Source organism: Symphodus melops (assembly GCF_947650265.1).
Source record: "Symphodus melops genome assembly, chromosome: 17".
Classification (NCBI taxonomy): Eukaryota; Metazoa; Chordata; class Actinopteri; order Labriformes; family Labridae; genus Symphodus; species Symphodus melops.
In genome coordinates this window covers 12,672,690-12,692,244 of record NC_136707.1, presented here as the reverse complement: position 1 = coordinate 12,692,244, position 19,555 = coordinate 12,672,690, and the positions used below count along the sequence as shown (strand labels likewise).

At 38.1% G+C, this 19,555-nt stretch overlaps 1 protein-coding gene across 2 annotated transcripts; it reads right to left on the bottom strand.

Annotated features, from left to right (window-relative positions):
• Window positions 1-63: 63 nt before the first annotated feature.
• rrn3 (RRN3 homolog, RNA polymerase I transcription factor) lies at window positions 64-17,505 on the bottom strand. 2 transcript variants are annotated; one of them, XM_079366499.1, is made up of 17 exons: window positions 17,055-17,503; window positions 16,842-16,898; window positions 16,646-16,735; window positions 16,004-16,133; window positions 15,702-15,761; window positions 15,110-15,173; window positions 14,080-14,149; window positions 13,713-13,811; window positions 13,440-13,532; window positions 12,540-12,663; window positions 11,515-11,645; window positions 10,974-11,104; window positions 9,960-10,147; window positions 6,301-6,409; window positions 5,447-5,599; window positions 4,893-4,977; window positions 64-677 (listed from the first exon to the last, which is right to left on the bottom strand). In XM_079366499.1, the coding sequence occupies exons 1-17, from the start codon at window positions 17,148-17,150 to the stop codon at window positions 537-539; spliced, it is 1,821 nt and encodes a 606-aa protein (XP_079222625.1). In that variant the 5' UTR covers window positions 17,151-17,503; the 3' UTR covers window positions 64-536. The 2 variants fall into 2 exon arrangements, with proteins under 2 accessions (XP_079222625.1, XP_079222626.1); XM_079366500.1 differs by lacking the exon at window positions 13,713-13,811 and having other exon boundaries at window positions 17,055-17,505.
• Between the last annotated feature and the right edge of the window lie 2,050 nt (window positions 17,506-19,555).

Below are 19,555 nucleotides of genomic sequence, written 5' to 3'. Positions count from 1 at the left end.
AATCCAGTGTCTATAATATCTTACACACTCAACAGATGGTAAAAAAAAACCAATAGATTCGAAAGCCAGGCTATAAACATGTTTATTTTGTAAAATTGGGTATTTTACTCAATGGCTTTGGACCAACTTTTGACGCTTGCCACAAATAGAAAATTTAAGTTACTCCATTTTGATACCTGATATGTTGTCAGTCCTCAAAGTTTGTGGCTCTCTCATAGATGCCGATATTATTTATTCTTTAACACCAATATTATGTATTCTGATATGAACTGAAATCAAACCAATATCCTCTCATTTAACTGGTTTGTGAATTCTTATACTGTTTGTTTAAGTTATTTTGATTAAAGATAATCTGTATTATCAGGGGAAGATTAAAGTAACATGACAGATTCCTGCTCATGTGTGGCTGCTCTCTCTGTGACTGACCTTGATGATATCAAAAAAACATCTGTTCTTAAAAAGGTCACAAAGCAGGGAGCCTGTGTTAAAACCACGGTGATCCATTGAATAGGACAGAAGACAACGAAACATTAAGGTCACTGGAAGGTGATTGGGGGTGAACCCACGCTGCTCGGGCAACAAAAGTTTGAACCGTAGGATCCTGGTGTCATTCCCACTACGCCCTCTGTCTTTGGAGTGTCCCCATACAAGAAGTCGTCCTCGTCCTCCCTTGAGGCCTAACACATAAGGAAAACAACAATAAAACACAACAATAAAATAACACCAAATAAATCCATGTCATAGAGTCCAGTAAAGCATACAGCAAGACTGAACTATTAATTTTATATGCCTATTTATATACAGACATGCATTTAATATTTGCTATTTCATGTTTGACTTGGGCATTCTGTCTAAATACACAGAGTCTTCTAGTTTATTCATTTTTCCTTCATCATAATACAAATGATTTTCAGTGAGCTGCAATTTCTCCCAAAAAAGATGGCCACTGGGAACTGTTTTTTAACTCCATCTTAAGTTCTGGTTTGAAAGTTTTATTTTCTAACTACATTCTAAAGCAAACATGTCCTTTTAGGGGTTTTCATGAGGAGAAGAGCTCTCAGCAACTTCAATTTAAAAAAAACCCAGAATTATTCCCATGCTGACAGGGTTTTTTTTCCCCATCAAAAGACCCATAAGGAAATTTAAGTGGAAGGAGGATGTTCTTTTCAAGTGAATGACACTTGGTGTTACTCTGGTTCAACCCAGAGTAACCTCTCCATTCATCTCTTAAAATCAGATTAATAAGCGTTACAAATTATGAGGCACATACTTGGCCCATATTTGTGCTAGTTGTGAATTCTAGGCTAACCAAATTCAAAAGGCCTGCACTCAATGAATTTTCTTTGACTTCTTGTCTTTCAGGCCTGATTGCACAACAGTGACATCTATTACTAATTAGCTATTATAACAGCATCACAACATTTCTTCACTATGCTATAAATAATTCTGACAGGAGATTCCAACTTCAATGTTGACATGGACAGTCAACATGTGAACAGTGAATAATTTGATCTGATTATAATGTGTAAAATCACATGCATTAAGCTTTTTTCTGTATACTGTTTAACCATTCTTACATTGGCAGAGTTTTCCTGAGACATCTGACTGAATTAGCAGAATAAGAAACAATTTCTTTCTGTTAAACGTAGAGTATGTAAAATCCGCCGCGAGGGGGCTCTCAATAAAAACATCATGTATCATGGGAGTGACTCTCTCTGCCATTTAAAGCAGAACCAAAGCCCCACTGCGTGTTTAATCGTTCATTATTATTTTTGTCCAGTTATTGGTATGCACACCATTCCTGTGCAAATTAACTTCAGCTGTTTAAAAATAGACACCTGCATGCCTCCATATACAGTATTGCTGTTGCCCCTTAAGTGTGCCCTGCATCATACATTCTGCTTCTCTCTTTATTGTGTAACTTTTGACCGTTTTATTTTTTTCATTGACCTACATCATGGTACTTTTTATTCCTTTTCGTTTTGATTAACCTGCAAACTCAGAAGTAAATAATTCTGCAAATGATAAACAAGGCTGTAGTCCAGGTCTGTTGCACAGATTATATAAAACACGGACGTTGGTTACTGAAGGGGTGTTTACAAGCCCAAGTATGATTTTTTTGCACCAAGCGATAAACCTGTTTTTTCTGCTTTTAAAACAAGGTATTTTAAAGAAGACATTAAACCCCATTTCCACCTTTTCAAACAGTCACAGACATCTGTACTGTGGTCCAAATATAACATGAATCATGCACCAGGAGGTGACCCTGTAGAAACCAGCTCTCTCAGAATGCTCCATTTTGGTGTGTATCTTTCAATTCAATGAGACCCCTTTGAGTTATCCCAGTAGACATCACTCCACTGTATGAGAACAAAAATGGCAGGCCTGCACATAAGTTTTGCTCTGAGCTGAGGTTGGAGTCAATGGGCAGAGAAATCAGGGAAGGGGAGGGAATTTTTTGTTACCACAATCTAACTTGTGATGTCACTCGTTGAGAAAATTTGAAACTAAGCAATTTTCTCTGTGTTGTAAGACTTAAGCAGACCACAAACAAAGGACTGGATGAGTTTATTTCACATTATGTGGGCCAGTAGACACTAGGAATATGTTCAAAAACACTGTCAAAGTCGATTTTTCATAATATGTTCCCTTTAACATGAATGTGTAGGAGATTTCTGAGCTATTCAAGACAGCCTCTGGTGGAAATTCGTGGAATCGCAGTTTATTGCACTTAACCTTCGTTTTTTTTGCATCATGGCTTTTTGACTTTGTCAGGAACCTCTATTTCAACAAAATAAAACGTTTTTTTTTGTTTTCACTAAATTATAAAATGCTCTGGTTAAAATTATGACCATGGTGTTGTTAGGGTCGGTTTCGACCCAGTTATAAAAATAAGATTACCAAGCAATAATTAGAGCCAAAATTGAACACACTGACAGCCAGCTCCTCTCCCAATCATGTGAGCTTTAGGGGATTCTCATTTTACCTTGTTATCCAGTACAAAAACAAAACAAACAACGACAGGCATTTCCAGACATGTGAGGTCAATTCAGTATAGAGTTGGTGACTTGCAGAGTGCACATCTCCAATTTGCAGCATGCAAAAATGAAAAAAAGATTTACAGTGAGAGAAGTTCTGGATAATATTTTTGCTGAAAATGAGGGAGTGGACTCAGAGCAGCATAGTGATACGGATGAACAGGTTTCTGAGGAGGAAGACAATGTGGAGTATCATCCAGAAGACACAGACACATCTGATGAGTCTGATGAGGAGGTCACCGGTGGTGAAGCTACTCCCGCTGAAAGATTTAAGTCCAAAAATGGTGAGATCTGTTGGAGCTCATTACCTCATGATTTACATGGCAGGGCAGCTGCTGCAAATGTCATCAAAATGACCCCTGGAATCTCAAGGTTTGCTGTGACGAGAGTCACTGACATAAGACATGTTTTGAGCTATTTATGCCATTGTCACTAAAAAGAGTCATCATTGCTATGACAAACCTTGAAGGAAAAAAAGTCCATGGCGACATGTGGAAAGACATGGATGAGGAATACCTGGATGCTTATATTGGTGTTCTTCTTTTTGCTGGAGTGTACAGATCCTGCAATAAGGTCACTGATAGTCTCTGGGACGCATCGACAGGCAGAAATATTTTCCAGGCAACAATGTCACTTCAGACCTTTCATATGATATCAAGAGTCCTCAGATTTGACAACCAGAGCAAGATCTGGCAAGCTTGCCCCCATCAGGGATGTCTGGGACACATGGATGCATCTTCTTTCACTGATGTTCAACCCAGGGCCAGAGGTGTTGTGTTTTACAACATCCTCGATGTATCTGCATATAATGCATTTGTGTTGTGGACCCACATCCACCAAGTAATGGAAAAATAATAGTAAATACATATGGGTCGAAATTGACCCGTAACACCATAGATGTTACTATAGTTAAAATTATTAAAATGAAAAAATAAATAAAACAAATTTATTTAATAGATGTGTTCTAATACCCCTCAGTGATAGTCAGGTAACACAACAACCTTTTATTTGTTTATACAATTCTCTTGAGGTTCATTTTACCATTTTTTAAAATTGAAATCGAGGGGTATACTGACAAAAAAAGGCCCAATGGCCCACACCAAAAATATTAAAACCAATATTTTCATGGATAAGGAAGCCTAACAAGGTAACCAAGAGATGAGAAACAAATTGGATGATAGATAATTGTTTTTAGTGTATTTTACAGCTGATTTAAGACATGGGTCAAAACCGACCCGTTAACATAAGAGATGGTAACAGAAAGCTAACACAAGAGGAAGGTTAAGCATTGGCTATATTTGTTAACACCAGAAGTTATCACTTGATAACTGTGTGCAGCAAGAAGGATTCTAATCCAACAAGGAAGAAACAATCAAAATAAGTATATAGACATTATCTATGAACAGATATTGAGCCAAACAATGATCAGCATTAACCAGCCCCCCGGATCACAAAGAAATCTTTACCAACTGGCAGGAATGGACCAGTGTCTTCAGAATGAGTGGTTTTCATGAAGCACTTCTATTCTAATCATGATTTCATACCGATTTATAACTGATCTTAGTGATATTAATGGCTAAACGTAGCAATTGACTTTTTGAATTTGCAAAGCTTTTTGTCACGTCTGAAAAAACAACAAACCAAATCCCCACAAAAAATGTCACCCTTGGATGTGTGGAAAAAGGATGCTGCTTTTTACCACACTTGGCATTTCATTTACTAAATAAATAGAAAATATTCAGCAATTAAAATAATTGTTACGTTTAGCCTTAAATATTCTAATTGACCCCATATATGGCAGTAAGCCGTAACTGAGGTACCCTCTACACATTGCTTAGTCTTCTGTCATCTTACCTGATTGCATGTTTGGGTGGGAGGCAGCTCTGTGTCTGCTAGTTCCTCCCAAACCTGGTACAATGGCTCAATCAGCTCACCAGACCTGTACACATAGAAATCCACATAAAGTCTCTGACATAGTCTTTGTTGATATTAGATTGCTCACAACTTTCAAGATTGACTATATTCATTTTAAAATGTTTTAGACAAAACATTCAATAAAGCATTTCTTACGCTAATAGGAGGCCTGAAAGATCACCACACCACTTCTTCATTTATACTTAATCTTAATTTATACTAAGAATATTATTTCTTTCCGTTTCTTCCTATTCACATTCCTACTTAAAATGTAGATGAGAGGGTCAGGACCGTGTGATGATACTGCTATATAGTTCAAGATGGAAATCAAAAATAACCCTAAAAAATAACCCTGACCTATATGATACGTTCACTACAATCACTAATGTTCGAAAAAGGTGTCTGTTTTAAAATGCCACTGTGATATAGCAGAGAGAACACTGATTTAAAGGAAAGAAAGTTACTGTCTTATCAAGAAGAATTAGTCTGTGTACCTCCGAAGTAGGTAGGGATCGAAGGGGAAGAAGCTGTCCAGAGGGTTGTTATTAGTCGTCAAACTGTCACCTCCTGCAGAGCTGCGAACCACCGGAAGCACATTGCGGTTGTTTCTCTCGATGATGGTGTAGCAGAAAACCACCTGATACTTTCTGCAAAGAAGACACATCAAGCATCATGTGCAGTAAGTGGCATCAAAGACTAAATGTATTTCTTATTATTTTGTAAATAAAACCGGACAATCTTATAGGTTTGCATACATATATTAAAGACATGGAATACTTTTCATCTGGAGGGTCTGGACTGTCTAAAAACCCCTTTGGCCACAATTTCTTTGAAGTATTTATATTAACAACATGGCTATTTTATAACACACCATTTTTTTTAATTTATCAGTGGTCCAAACACGTACACACTTGTGAGAGATTAAAAAAAATACAGCATCAATAGTTGTAATAAAAAAATAAATGCATTTAAAAATGTAGTAGCTAAATTAATAATGGCAGCCTCTTGTGGACAGCTATGGCTCAGTGGAGTCATTTTATTTCTCGACCAGAAGGTCCTGACCTCAATGTAAAAATGTAGTACTCAGGTCTATTTACCATTACTTGTTCCAAATTGCTTAAAAATGGAAACCGCCCAAGGTACCCTGAGTAAGGCACAGAACAACCCTGACTGCTCAAGCACTCCTTCACATGCATCCCCAAACTGAGTCATCTCTCCATTAGTCCCTCTAGATAGCTTGCACATGTGTGTGTATTTCTGCATGTTTGTGTAGCATGTCTTATCAAAAGAGTGAAATAACCGAACTAAATTAAATAGAGAAATATATAAATTTGAGAGAGGGGTCTACCTTGTAATAGCTGCAAACATGCTCGTAACTGAAGGCAGGCAGACTTTGAGAGGGTTCAGCTGACACATCACCACCCGCTCCAGATTCAGGCTCTGCAAGTACTCCAGACCTGACAAACCCAGAAGAAAGACAGTATGCTTGTAGTCGGTTATAACCATTATACTGCTATTAATACTGCTGTCATTTCATCAGATTGTTTGGATAAACAGAACAATACCCCAGATAACATACACAAAATTCAACATTTATTTGTATTAATTTATTTTGGGATTTCAACAAACACACAATAACATTTAAGCTGTCTGGATCATACGTTTGTGTGAACATTTATTACACAATGAAATTATTTAACCATTTAATTACAGCAATAGTACTTTAATATGACTGTTATCAATGTATTACTTGAAACCTGGTGTAATTGCTGTGAAACAGATTTTTTTTGTTATTTCACAGCAAAATAGCAGTATTCGGCATCGGTCCAATAGAATCTTGAAGTACCCATACTCATAAAACTACGTGCATACTGTTAGTTTCAGATTACATAATTTACATATTAAGCTCATTTGTATAACACATCTAGTATGCAAACATACACCCATTCCCAATGGGTGAAGCCTTGGCCTAGAAGAGAGGTCTTCAGGTGGTCCCCAACCTTCACTGGGTGTTTCGACCCTTAACCACAACACCCTCCAGTTGGCGGGTCAGCAGTGACTGGCCAGGTCACTGCCCCTCTCCTCCAGGCTTCCAGCTTGTGTCCTCTCTTTTGTGCCAGAGCCAACAGGAGGCTCTCTCTGCTGCTTCCCCCAGTCTACGAACAGCTGCTTTCCTCAAGTGGCCTCTCAGCCCAATCTTTGTCATTAGATCCCACGCAGATTGAGCTGGGAATCCTCAACATCCAATTTCCACCGTCAACAGCCATGTTGTCCACCCCTTATCCCGGCAGTCTTGGGCAAGTTGCTGGTATTTGGCTTTTTTCCTCTCTGCAGCTTCCTCACAGCCCTCCTCCCACGGCACTGTCAACTCCACCATGATGATCTTCTTCCCCTCTGGAGACCAAATGATGGTGTCAGGTCTTTGGGTGGTGGACAGGACTGCTTCTGGGAAGTGGAGTTTCCTCCCTAGGTCAACCACCATTTCCCATCTCTGGGCTTACTGCAGGAGATTCTGCCTGGCTTGGTTGTGGGAAGCCGTTCTATGGCCCTCTTTCACAAAAGCGATGGTACTGAACAGCGGTCTTGCTTTGGCTGGTTGCTTCTTCCTCCTCTCTTGCTCCAGGATGTCTGCGAGCACTGATAGCACCCTATCGTGACGCCACCTGTATCTCCCCTGTGTCAGTGCTGTCATGCACCCTGACAGGATGTGTGCCATTGTTCCTTTTCCACCACACAACCTGCACAACTGGTCCTCCCTCATCCCCCACCTGTGCAAATTGACTGGGGTTGGTAGGGTATCGTACACTGCTCGGAGTAGAAAGGATATCCGGAAGGGCTCCAGCCGCCACATTTCACTCCATGTGATGGTTCTCTTGGGGAGGTTCCACCTTGTCCAGGCACCCTGAGTTGCGAGCTCGATGGATTTTGCTCTTCTCCCTTCTTCTTCAAGGTTTCGGACTTCATCCTGGATCAAGGTTCTCCTTTCCCTAGGGGTTGACTTTGACCACTGCTGGAAGTGTGTGGTTCCTAGACCCTGTCTTCCAGTGCAAGGGTTACCAATGATGTCTTTGGTCCTGAGCGAACTTTCTGTCTGGTTGATCGCCGTGCTGGCGGCCCACTTACGGCCAGATCTTGTCCTGACTCCTGCTTCCCTGGTGAGTTGATCCTGAGAGTCTCTATATGTCAATGACTGTCTGCACTTGGCGACTTTGAACTCCTCAACCACTGATGACATTGGAAGCTGGAGCTGGCCTGATCTTATGTAGAGCCCCAAGGATGTAAAACTTGGGGGTACTCCCAACCATCTTCGAAGGTGCTTGTTGAACTTCCTCTCCATTTCTTCAACAGTTGATAGGGGTACCTCATATATGGTGAGATGCCACATGAGTCTTGGGAGCAGGCCATGTTGGTAAATCCAGCACTTGTATTTCCCAGGCAGGCCAGACTTGTCAATCTTCGTCAGCCATTCTTCGACTTGTTTCCCTGTGTTGGAGATGCTGTTTTTGTCTGACAGGGAGTCATCATACCACTTCAGAAGGCATTTAATTGGGTTCCCCTGGATGTTTGGGATCACTTCCCCTTGAACTCGTAGCTCACACCTTCCCGTTACTTTGCCCTTTTGGATCACCATGCTCCTTGATTTCATGGGCTTGAAAGCCATTTTTGCCCAGGTGGCCATGCGATCCAGTCCTTCCAAGACCCATCTTGCCTGCACGTGAGTTGGTGTTATCACAGTGAGGTCATCCATGAATGCCCTGATTGCTGGCTGTTGACATCCTGCAGCTGTCTTCACCCCTCTTGATCTTGTGCTTGCTGCGGATACGATCAGGTTCATCCCCATGATGAAAAAGATAGGAGAGATTGTGCACCCTGTCACTATCCCCTTCTCCACTGACTGCCACTTTGTTGTGAACTTAGCGGACTGGAATCGCACCTTAATGTCACTCAGGTAACTGGTGATCATGCCCTGGATGTCAGGTGGGATGTGGTAGTAGTCCAAAGCAGCTTGGATCAAGTAAGTAAGCAATACTACTGTTCTGTTGGGCAGTGGGCCCATCAGAGAATAAATCTTCATAGAGGCAAATAAGGTGGTGAACAAACACATCTGGAATGACCTACACAAACACAACTTAGACTGTGCTTCATACATAACGTTTACTTCAACTGTCGTTCAACACAAAGTACAAGCAACACCAACACTCACCGCACTCAAGTGCGCCCCCTATTCCCCACTACCAGTATATAACATAGACTTAAAGGGATACTTCACCCATTTACATGAAGCTGTGTATCATTAGAAACATGGTAGTAGTGTTGAATGGTCGTGAATCCAGCCCTCATTTTGCCCCGAGACAAGAAAAATATGTTTTTCTTTGCCTGGAAGTTTTACTTTAACACTACTACCATGTTTCTAATGATACAAAGCTTCATGTAAATGGGTGAAGTATCCCTTTAACACAACGGCACAGATGCCACTTTACTGCGGAAAGTAAAAGCTAGTACTAGCAATGTGAGACAGCTACAGCCAACTTTGCAGCTAACGCCAGAAAAGTGAGAGAAAATGTCAAAAGACAACCCGCATGCAGTAAAAATAACAGAAGCTTGTCATCCTCCAACTGTTTTGAAGCTGAAGTATGACATCACATCACAGACACCATGTTTGCTACTGTACTCGATCCAAGGTTTATTTCTGTCTGTCTGTCTGTCTGTCTGTCTGTCATCATCTTAAAAATAAGTTATGCCTCCATTTCAGTGGTATTAATAAGTGCTCTTAACGGTACTCTGTATTGGTGAGCGTAACCAAATGTAAGTACTTGTACTTGGTTTGCAAAAAGGTAATAGAACCCTTCAATCACTGTGCAGTAAAATTTTATAACCAAATCTAAAGTCAAATACGCATGTTTGTGTCAGTGAAGCAAAACATATTCCACTCTCTTCAGACTAATGTTTAAATAGCAAGTGATGCTGGGATAAGTGTTTTTGTTGGTACTGTTAAGAGCTTCTTACCTTTCTTCATGTTTCCCTCCAGCATGGCTCGATGTCTAAAGATGAGTGTATAGAAGACGGCCTGACAGGCAGTGTAAAAGGGCCCATGCAGACCAATGTCACAGCAGGCCTGTTTTCCAATGCTGTCCTGGCTGTCAATGTATTGATGGATCCAGGAGAGCAGCAGTTCCAGACACGCTTTTACAGTGCTTAAGGAGGAAGAACAACAAAGAGGAGATGAACAATAAATTGGAGCAATCATCATGATAAAGATGCTCTCAAAAATTTACTATTTTGCCTCTAAAACGGAAAATGTAGGATTTATAGGTTTGCAAATACAATATTCAAAGTTATCTTCTCTGCAGAGTTCATTATGTTAGAAATTTAGAGATAGAGAGAGAGGGAGAGAGAGATAGATATATACTCTATTGATCCTTTATTGATCCCCAGGGAAATGTAATTAGTTATGACCTGTCTAGTGGTCACTATGTTTTTATTGACCCAGTCCTAATCTTCACACTCAGAGGCTCACAGACTCTGAGGTGTAGTATCTGTAAATCAGTCATGTAGTTTTGCAGACTTCTCAGTGGTAGTTCAATGCAACCTTAGGACAGTGCATAACAAAAAAATAACTTATATTTTAAAACGTTTATTTGTAAGTGACAACATTAAGTTAGTAACTTTACTTAAATTAAAAAAAACAAACAGTGAAATCCAAGACACAGAAGTACATACACAAGATCAGATGTGTTCTTATTGTTTAGGCTGCACCTTGTATGCATTACAGGCAGCATGTATATGGACCTCAAAGACGGTCCATATAGGTTCAGTGCTTAGAGTTGAGGGTTGAGATTGGGCAATATAATCCAATACTTTGTATTGCTTTATTGTTGCATGGTCACAGCACCAAGATGGCAATAAACAAAGGCAGTGAACTTGATTTCTGCCACCGCACTTGAAGTGGGTCATTAGTGAAGACTGAAAGCTTTATGCCCTTTATAAGTCAATATGGACAAAAAGAAAAACATCACTTACAGCACAGGAATAAACTTGGCTCGGGCCAAGAAGCTCCCCATGTATCCGGCAGCGGACTGGCGGAGGACAGCAGGCTGAGATGGGCTCTGCAAGATTTTCCAAAGGTGATCCAAGAAGGCCTCGGACAAGGCCTATATAAAAGAAAATGCAATAATATTGGAACTCCAGAAAGGTCTTACATGGTGTAAATTCATCCAAGTATAGATGCACATTGATGGAACCAAAATCCTACACTATACTCCCTTATAGCTACTGAGGGTTTCTCAAATCAGAGAAACTTTTATATCAGCACTGTATAAAGCTGTTTATATCACAATATTCAGCAAAAATTCATATATTTAACATTCAAATGAAGCTTGAACTTTGTCTCTTATCTCAATGTTCTGGCCCTTGTAATTCTCTATTATGTTAATCATCTTATGTATGTGGTCGGACATACCTCTGAGAAACTGATGACAAGTGTGACTACTGATGAAAACAGTAAATGTAATACTCTATTTTAATTAGACAAACACTGATGGACAAAGTAGGAAGTACTGACCAGTCTGAAGCTGCACAGGTAAAATAGTGTGTATTGGACATGACAGGAAGCATGTGTTGGCAGCATGACCTTGTCAAACACACTCAACAAATCTCTATACAGCTCCTTAGTACTTTCCACAACAAAAGAGCCTGAGAAAGAAAAAACAAAAGAAAGACCATAAGAACACAGTGAACGCATATAACATATACAGATATGTATGGACTCATCGGTCACTTTATTTGGCACACATTGTTAGAACTGAGTTGGAGCCCCTTTTTGCCTTTAGCACTACATTAACTCTTCTTGGCATAGAATTAAACATTTCTTTTGAGATTTTGGTCTATCATTGACATGATAGCATCACACAGTTGCAGCGGATTTGTTGGCTGCACACCCATTAGAGGAATTTCCCATTCCACTATATCCCAAAAGTGCTCTTTTGAATTGAGATCTGTTGACTGTGGAGGACTTTTAAGTACAGTGAACTATTCATGTTCAAGAAACCAGTTTGATATAATATAAGCTTTGTGACATGGTGCGTTATCCTGCTTGAAGTAGCAATCAGAAGATGGGTACGCTGTGATCATGAAGGGTTGGACATGGTCACCATTTACGCTCTGGTAGGCTGTGCCGTTTAAATGATGCTGAAATAGTACAAAGGGGCCATGATAATTTCCACACCCTGGAATTGTGGTTTCTTTTTTACCATTCTCTGTAAACCCTTTGAGATGGTTGTGGCATCAAAAACCATGGCATGTTTAAAATCACTTACATGACCTTTTTCCCCATTCTAATGCTCGATAAATCGCCACTGAGCGTATGTGTGAGTGTGTTGTTTTTTTAACCATATACTATATTGCAAAAGCTCTTAAGTACACAAAGTCCACCCTATTTGTTATTTGGTTCAATAATATTTTGTATGAAGATTTTTTCTAATAATTTTACTCAATGTTGTCCTCACTTTCTTTTGAGGGACCTTCAGACCCGTTTTACAAATGTAAGCTCAGCTCTGTTTCTTATTGCGTCAGCAATTACTTAGCTACCATTCACATTGCAGAAGTCCTTTACATAAGCCAACAGAACTGCCATAAGATTGTCAAGCCTCTCAGCCACTGGATGGGCCATCACAGTAGTCCTTGAGGGCGGCTCTTCCGACACATCCTCATCCTGACAAACAGGGAAAAAATGACACATTTATAACATTTATATCCGGTGATATTATAACGATTAATATTAATGTCCTGGAGACTTACACTGATCCTAGATTAAGTACTAAATCCCATTTCCTACTGTGCGACTACTTTTTCTTAATGTCTCCTTATAAAAGCTGATAAAAGTCCATTTACAGAATTCAATGCTAAACTCCAACTTCGTTCTTGTAACTCACTTTGCTTATCAGAGTTGTCATAGGGAATGGTATGCCTTGGCCTAAATTTCCTCAATGACTGACCCTGATATCCCACTATCTGCCAAACCTAAAACCAAATCTTCCATTTGCAACCCCTTTTCTAATATATTAATCTAAATAATGCAATGTATTAGGCAGATTAATGGTTTAATAGAAACAGTAATAAAAATGACAATACACTTGTTGTAAATAATGTGTAGTCACTTCCACCAAATTCTATTTTTTTTTCCAATCGTTAGTAAATTATTATGAACCTTGTGGTGGATAAATACACAACATTTATTTTAAAATGCTGGCCCTTTGAAGACTTTTGAAAGTCTCTACAACATGTAATCTACTGTCATGACATTTATCTTTTACAGCTACATAATCGTCTAACTGGAAATAAGCTGTATTCTTTTGAGGAGCAAGTAATTCTAGCTTTACACCACTTGTGTGGAGCTCTTGCCTGCCCTTAATCTTTATAAAATTCTGAAAAGCTCTGGTCCTTTAAAACTGTACCCAAACCCAGAGAAATCAGCAAACCAGTTCTTACCATGTCAAATAGTCCCTTCTCAGTCAGTCCCTCTGCCTGCTGCTGCACTGCATTTTCTTCTGCTTCCTCAATCTCTGACCTGGATGCACTCACCTACAAATACAACAATTACATACATACATGAGGAGACACACAAACTGCACCATTTTTCATTAAATTATATTGTTGATTATATGTTTTGTTTTTTTAACAATTAAAGACACTAACACACGTGCTAAGACATGTGTTGACTGAGTGGAATATGAATAATGGAATAATATTTCAAACACTTACATCTAGTTTAAGCATTTTGCCAATGATCACTTCCAGTACATCTCGTCTAATAGATGGTATATAAATTGTAACCCTCAAGAGGTTGTGGACATAACACTCCTGTAAAGACAAAAAACAATCAAAAAGAAAAAAAAACTACCGTGTTAATGATGTAAATCAGAAATTGTTTTTGTGTGTTTTCCAGGCACACAAATTTCTGACAGGTGTTTTCATTGAAATCTGGATGATGCACTACTCACAACTTTCACAATACAGAGCTGTTTTATATAAAATATATTCAGGTCAAATGTCAAGAGGTGCAACAATAACAACTCAAATCAAGTGGTGCTTTTTTGTATGAGTTGAGTATAATTTGGTTGTTTCTTACCAGCATTCTGGAGGATTTCAGTATAAAGGGAAAGTTATCTTGTAAAATGGGCATCAGAAAGCGACTTGTGCTGAAAAAAAAATAGAAATTGGGACAATGCAATTGGATTTTCTGATAATGAAGAAAAAAAAGTTAATGACAGGATAATAATAAACTAAGTTAGCACATTGTTGTAGAAGTTCTATGTTATTTCCTCCTTTCCTAAGGCTATCCTTAAATAAAGACAATTCAAACTTTTCAAATTTTAAACCACATTGGGTGCATCCACTACACCTGTCAAATTTATCATGAGTCTCCAAAATCGTTTTCTAATCATTAGTATTTATTATAACCGTCTACTTAATAAATAGCTTTGGTTGATACTACATTTGGATTTTAGAATTTCAGAAATATTTATGGTCCATAAAATAGACAGTAGAGTCACAAAAAAATAATCAAATATGCGTTTCTGCTTTTGTTTTGTGATCCTGCACAAAGCCATCATAAATGAGCTTTTCAATACAGTTCTTATATTTCAGACAGTTGCTACCCTCTGTAGCAGTTTTCAGTTGGCAGTGATGATTCAGGCGCAGGATGTTTGTGTACAAACACATAAGTTCAGCATTACAGTCTTGCTTTAATTTAAAAGGCTTGCTTTTCTTTTCTGCTTTCTACACTAAATTTCATCTAGTGTAGAAAGTGCAGAATCTAGATTTTACTATGGATGTTGTGGGAAAGAAACCCTTACATCCTGGCACTACCCACCCCCTAACTTTGCTATTGGCATCTGCTAAAAACCAGTTTCATATGTAACAGGCCAGTGTGCATATAGCAGACACTGTTATTACATTATGCATTGTTTCTAAACAATTTAATGTATCAATCATTTTCTGGTACAAGAAAACATTTTTTGATGGACACAATTTTGTCACATTTGTCAAATAGGTTGAAATTGACATTTTTTATCTAATGTAGTATGAAATCCAATCTTAACCTCTTTTGATGGCTGAAAACAATTTAAAAACAACAAATCAGCAAAAAACGGACTTACGATGGCACAAAACTGATGATTAGCTGTAACGCCTGGTGACACCGATCGAAGTTTCTTGGGAGGTCTTAAAACATCAAAGTGGCAGATGAGTTAATTAAATTATATTCTTACAGATAGAATCAGAATAAATGGTAAATGTTCAATCGACTTCAGTTGGTATAGCCCTTTTCCAGTCTTCTGACTATTCAAACCTACCCGTTTACATCCATACACACACTGATGGCAGAAGTTGCTACAGTAAGTCAATCATCCATCAGTATGGTAACTAATCCCATTCATACACATTCATAAGCTGCTGATAAAGCAGTGGGGACAACTTGTGGTTAAATTTCTGTCCAAAGACACGTCGGAAATGTGTGGAGTAGCTCGGGACTGAATCCTCGCCCTTCCGATTGAGAGACGACCCACTCTACCACAGCCAGCTAAAAATGCAAGCTGATATCTTAACCTGGCCCTTCTTCATTATCAAACTTACTGTACCTCTTGACCTCCCCTAATTGCCAAAAACAATGGCACAAGCCCTAATCAGATATAAAGCATCTCATCGTTCTGATTTGCTTTAAAAAAATAAATAAAGAGGAATGACACCTACTTTCATCTTCATCATCTGAATCAGAGATATCGATGCCTCCTTCACAGATTGTCACTCGCTCTGGAAACAAACACAGTGTATTATTTGTCTTTGCGTCACTAATGTTGGGATACAAAAAAAAAAATTCCAGGGAAAAAATATATTACCACCATATATTAAACAGAAAAATTATAAATTCAAAAATAAATAAAGTCAACAAACGATTTCTATTAAGATATCCAATATTACATTGCCATTTAATTAAATTAATTTTTTTAGTATACAGTTTGAACTTAGCATGCCAGCAATACAGGGGAACCTACTTGGTGTAAAGTGGGAGATCACCATTTTGAGACAGGCACACAGGTATACAGTCTGTGCCGAAACCAGGTTACTGAGGAAGGCCATGTACTCCTCCACTACAGCCTGGCTACGGCCTACCCAAGGAAGCCTCTAAAAACAAAAAAAACATTTCAGTTTTCTAACAGGGACCTATTATTTACTTTAAATATTTAGATAATGAATATACTGAATTAATGAAAATAATCATGTTGGTAATTTACTTTTCTTAAAATTTACTTTTCTTTTCTTGCCATTAAAACTTTTCTTTAAAAAATCTACAAAGACCAAGTTAACCTATCCTTTTTTTCCAGAATATATATAGCCATTAGCACATTCTATTCTCTGTGAATCCTATATACTTATATTGTGGTACGTTTTGTAACTTTTTGACATGAATATAAATAAAACATTACTAAAAAAATAACAACAGCTTCCCAGAACCGAGTGCCATGTGTCAAAATGCTTGTTTTGCTAACAAACAGTCCAAAACCTGTAGATAATAAATGCACTAGTGTGCAAAGAGTTGACTACAACATTTAATAAAAACGTCTAGTGTTTTCAATTTAATAACAAATATATAAATTAATGGTTACAATTAGAAACAGTTTTCTTTTCAATCTCACCAAAACAGTGTAGATGAGCTGTTCATGGTCTTTGGTTAACTGGGTCACACAACTCCGGAATTCTTGTAGCCAGTTGATGATTTGAGCATCCTATCAGAGGAGAAAATTCATTGTGGCACAAAAAGGGTTACGCATCGAAGAGTCCTGCAAATACAGATTTTCGGTCACCTTTGGACACACTGATTCTTTACTCTACCTTTATCTCAGGATCTGCCAGCTGGTGCTTGAGCAGCTCATAGTCAACTGAGTCTCCCTTGAAACAACAACATAAATAGCAATGATTAGTTGCAATGAACTGCCACCAGTTTAATTTTCCTTGTGATAGTCAGAAAGAAATGGCGTTTCGACATTTGTACTACAGCGTGTAGTACTTGGATAACTTTATCAAAGCCTTTTGAACTGAACTTACACGTTTTTGTTTAGCGAGAGTTTCCGCAACACTCCCTCCAAACCGAACAGTCTTAACAGGAGGGGTGTTCAAAAAGTCCCGATCATCTGTCTCCATACTCCCCAGTTCATAGAAGTAATGTTAGCACTTGTTTTGTAACGTATTTCTTCTCGAGTTCAGCTCACTTTGTGTTACGCCGAATGCTCTCACGTGTGCTCGGTGTGGTCTTTTGCAGTCAAATAGTTAAAGCTGAAGGTATTATAAAGATTTCTGTTAAATGGTGAGAATGTTTTCGCAAACCAATATCCGAATAGTCCGTAGCTCATAGACGTGTGCGATCGTTCTTGTTAAAGGGAAGAGAGCGTTTTGTTTTCACGGAAGTGCACACGAGATACCGGTACCACACTTTAAGTCTTCCCATGTAGGCTTACGTCCGATATTTTTATGAGTTCCACTTGGCTTTCGACACACAACATGCAAGGTTTAGTATATGTTGGGACGGACGGACGTACAGACAGACGTACAGACAGACAGACAGACAGACCGATAGACAGACTTACTTCATTAACAATATTTTATTAAATGACATCATATTCATGACATTCATACTAACAGTACAACACAACAAATGACATAACCAACGAAACACACACAAACAGCACAAAGTCAACATTTGTCTGACACATACAGCAGCTCAATATTTATATATTCTTCATGTCAATAACTAAAGTTAGATGTGCATGTATGTTTAAGGTGTGAAAGTGGTTTATATGAGTGGCCTTTCTGTAAATGTAAATTTTATTTGATCGTCATGGTTGAAGGGTACGTCCATTTCGGGTCGTGTGAGGTAGATAAATTGCCTTTCTTAAATAATGTGAATTGACTGACATATGAATTGAGGTTTGATATTATGTGTGTGTGTTGTTGTGTACGTGTGAGTTTGTGTGTGGGTGGCTGACTTTCTTTGATTAAATTCATGTTCACAATAGAGTCCACCCTGTTTCTTTTCTGCCCACCCTGTTACCCACGTGCTTTTTTTAGATATATTAATAACATAAAATACAGCAATTTGATGTTTATCTTTATGATTATTTGCCGGGGGAAAAATGGGGAAATGCAATCAATTAAAACATTTTTCAAATTTCACCAAACTTTCTTCTAATTCTAAAAGATTTGTTTAAGAATTACATTTCACATGTTTTTTTTTTTTTTAAAGATAATGCTTGTTCAAGAAGTAAAATGCTACAATGCTTTTCCAGGGTAAAGAAAGCGCTATATTAGCTTTAAAAATACATAAATATGAATATGACTGGATTTTCAAAACAATACACCATAGAAAAGATAATGTCTGCTAACAGGGTGGACATTTGACCTCTGTATCATGAAAAGAATGTATCTAAAATTGCTAGATTATAATATCCTGAGCTGGACTAATATTATTTTCTGATAGTTTATAAAGCCCTCCTTTTTGTACAATAAGGTATCATGCTGAAATGGCTTGCATACATACACACACACACACACACACACACACACACACACACACACACACGCACACATATACATACATACATACATACATACATAAAGTTATTTTATGTGAGACATAAAAAAACACACATTTCAGTGTACAGTATGTGATGATTTGGGATTTTATTTCTTGAGCTGTAGTTACTCATTTACGCCACCAGAGGGAATATTCCCTGAAGTGAGTACTAGTTGTGGTAGTTTATGAGTTAACCATTATTCACTGTCAAGGTTATCACATGGACATGGTTCAAGTATATCATAAGAACATTAATCATGTTAATAATTTTACATTTGAACTTAAAGTACAATACCTTGGCATTTAATTTAAGCTTGATTGACTTATTTCACCCATTAATGTGTTAACTGTGTAATAATGTACAGGCACTAAAAACTTAGTCCACCGAACATTTTCAGCTGCAAAAAAGAGATTGTCATCCTATTGATGGAGGGGTGTTTATGACTTACTTTGATTCACTGTCATCACTGTGGGTCATCATTTACAGCAATCAAACTTTTTTCACTCACAATCATAACACAATGGACACTCATTAACCTTCTCTAAGTGGACATACTGTATGCACTTTATAAAAGTAAAGGAGCATATTTAGCAATACATATCTTGTGCATTGTGTAGCCTATCCTAAGCTTAATGTGCAATAGGGTATATCAATAACCATAAAGTCAGAATAGACGATAGGAGGTGTATAGTTTTTCAAGCAGTTGAATCCTGTCTGACGTTTTATAGGTTTATACCATGACTCACATGTCTATTGTGGATGAGCAATTGCAAATCCATTCATTTATTTTTTTATTTGTTAAACAAAACCAATAGCTTAAATTAACCACTGTGGTATGTAAACTATGCAAATAATAATTTCTTGAATGCAGAATTCCCTCTCTGCCTCATTTGTTTGCTGCAAGAGTTCAAACCATTTTTTTTCAACTGAATTATCATTGAACAGTTGATTATAAAACCAACACTTTGATCTTCT

What these genes read in the sequence shown, in the direction of transcription:
- rrn3 (XM_079366499.1), bottom strand. Translation starts at nt 17,150, where the DNA reads ATGGAGACAGATGATCGGGACTTTTTGAACACCCCTCCTGTTAAGACT. An exon ending in CTCTCGCTAAACAAAAACGT is followed by an intron (nt 16,899 to 17,054) that starts GTAAGTTCAGTT and finishes TGTTGTTTCAAG; the next exon opens with GGAGACTCAGTTGACTATGA. An exon ending in ATCATCAGTTTTGTGCCATC is followed by an intron (nt 14,150 to 15,109) that starts GTAAGTCCGTTT and finishes TTTTTTTTTCAG; the next exon opens with CACAAGTCGCTTTCTGATGC.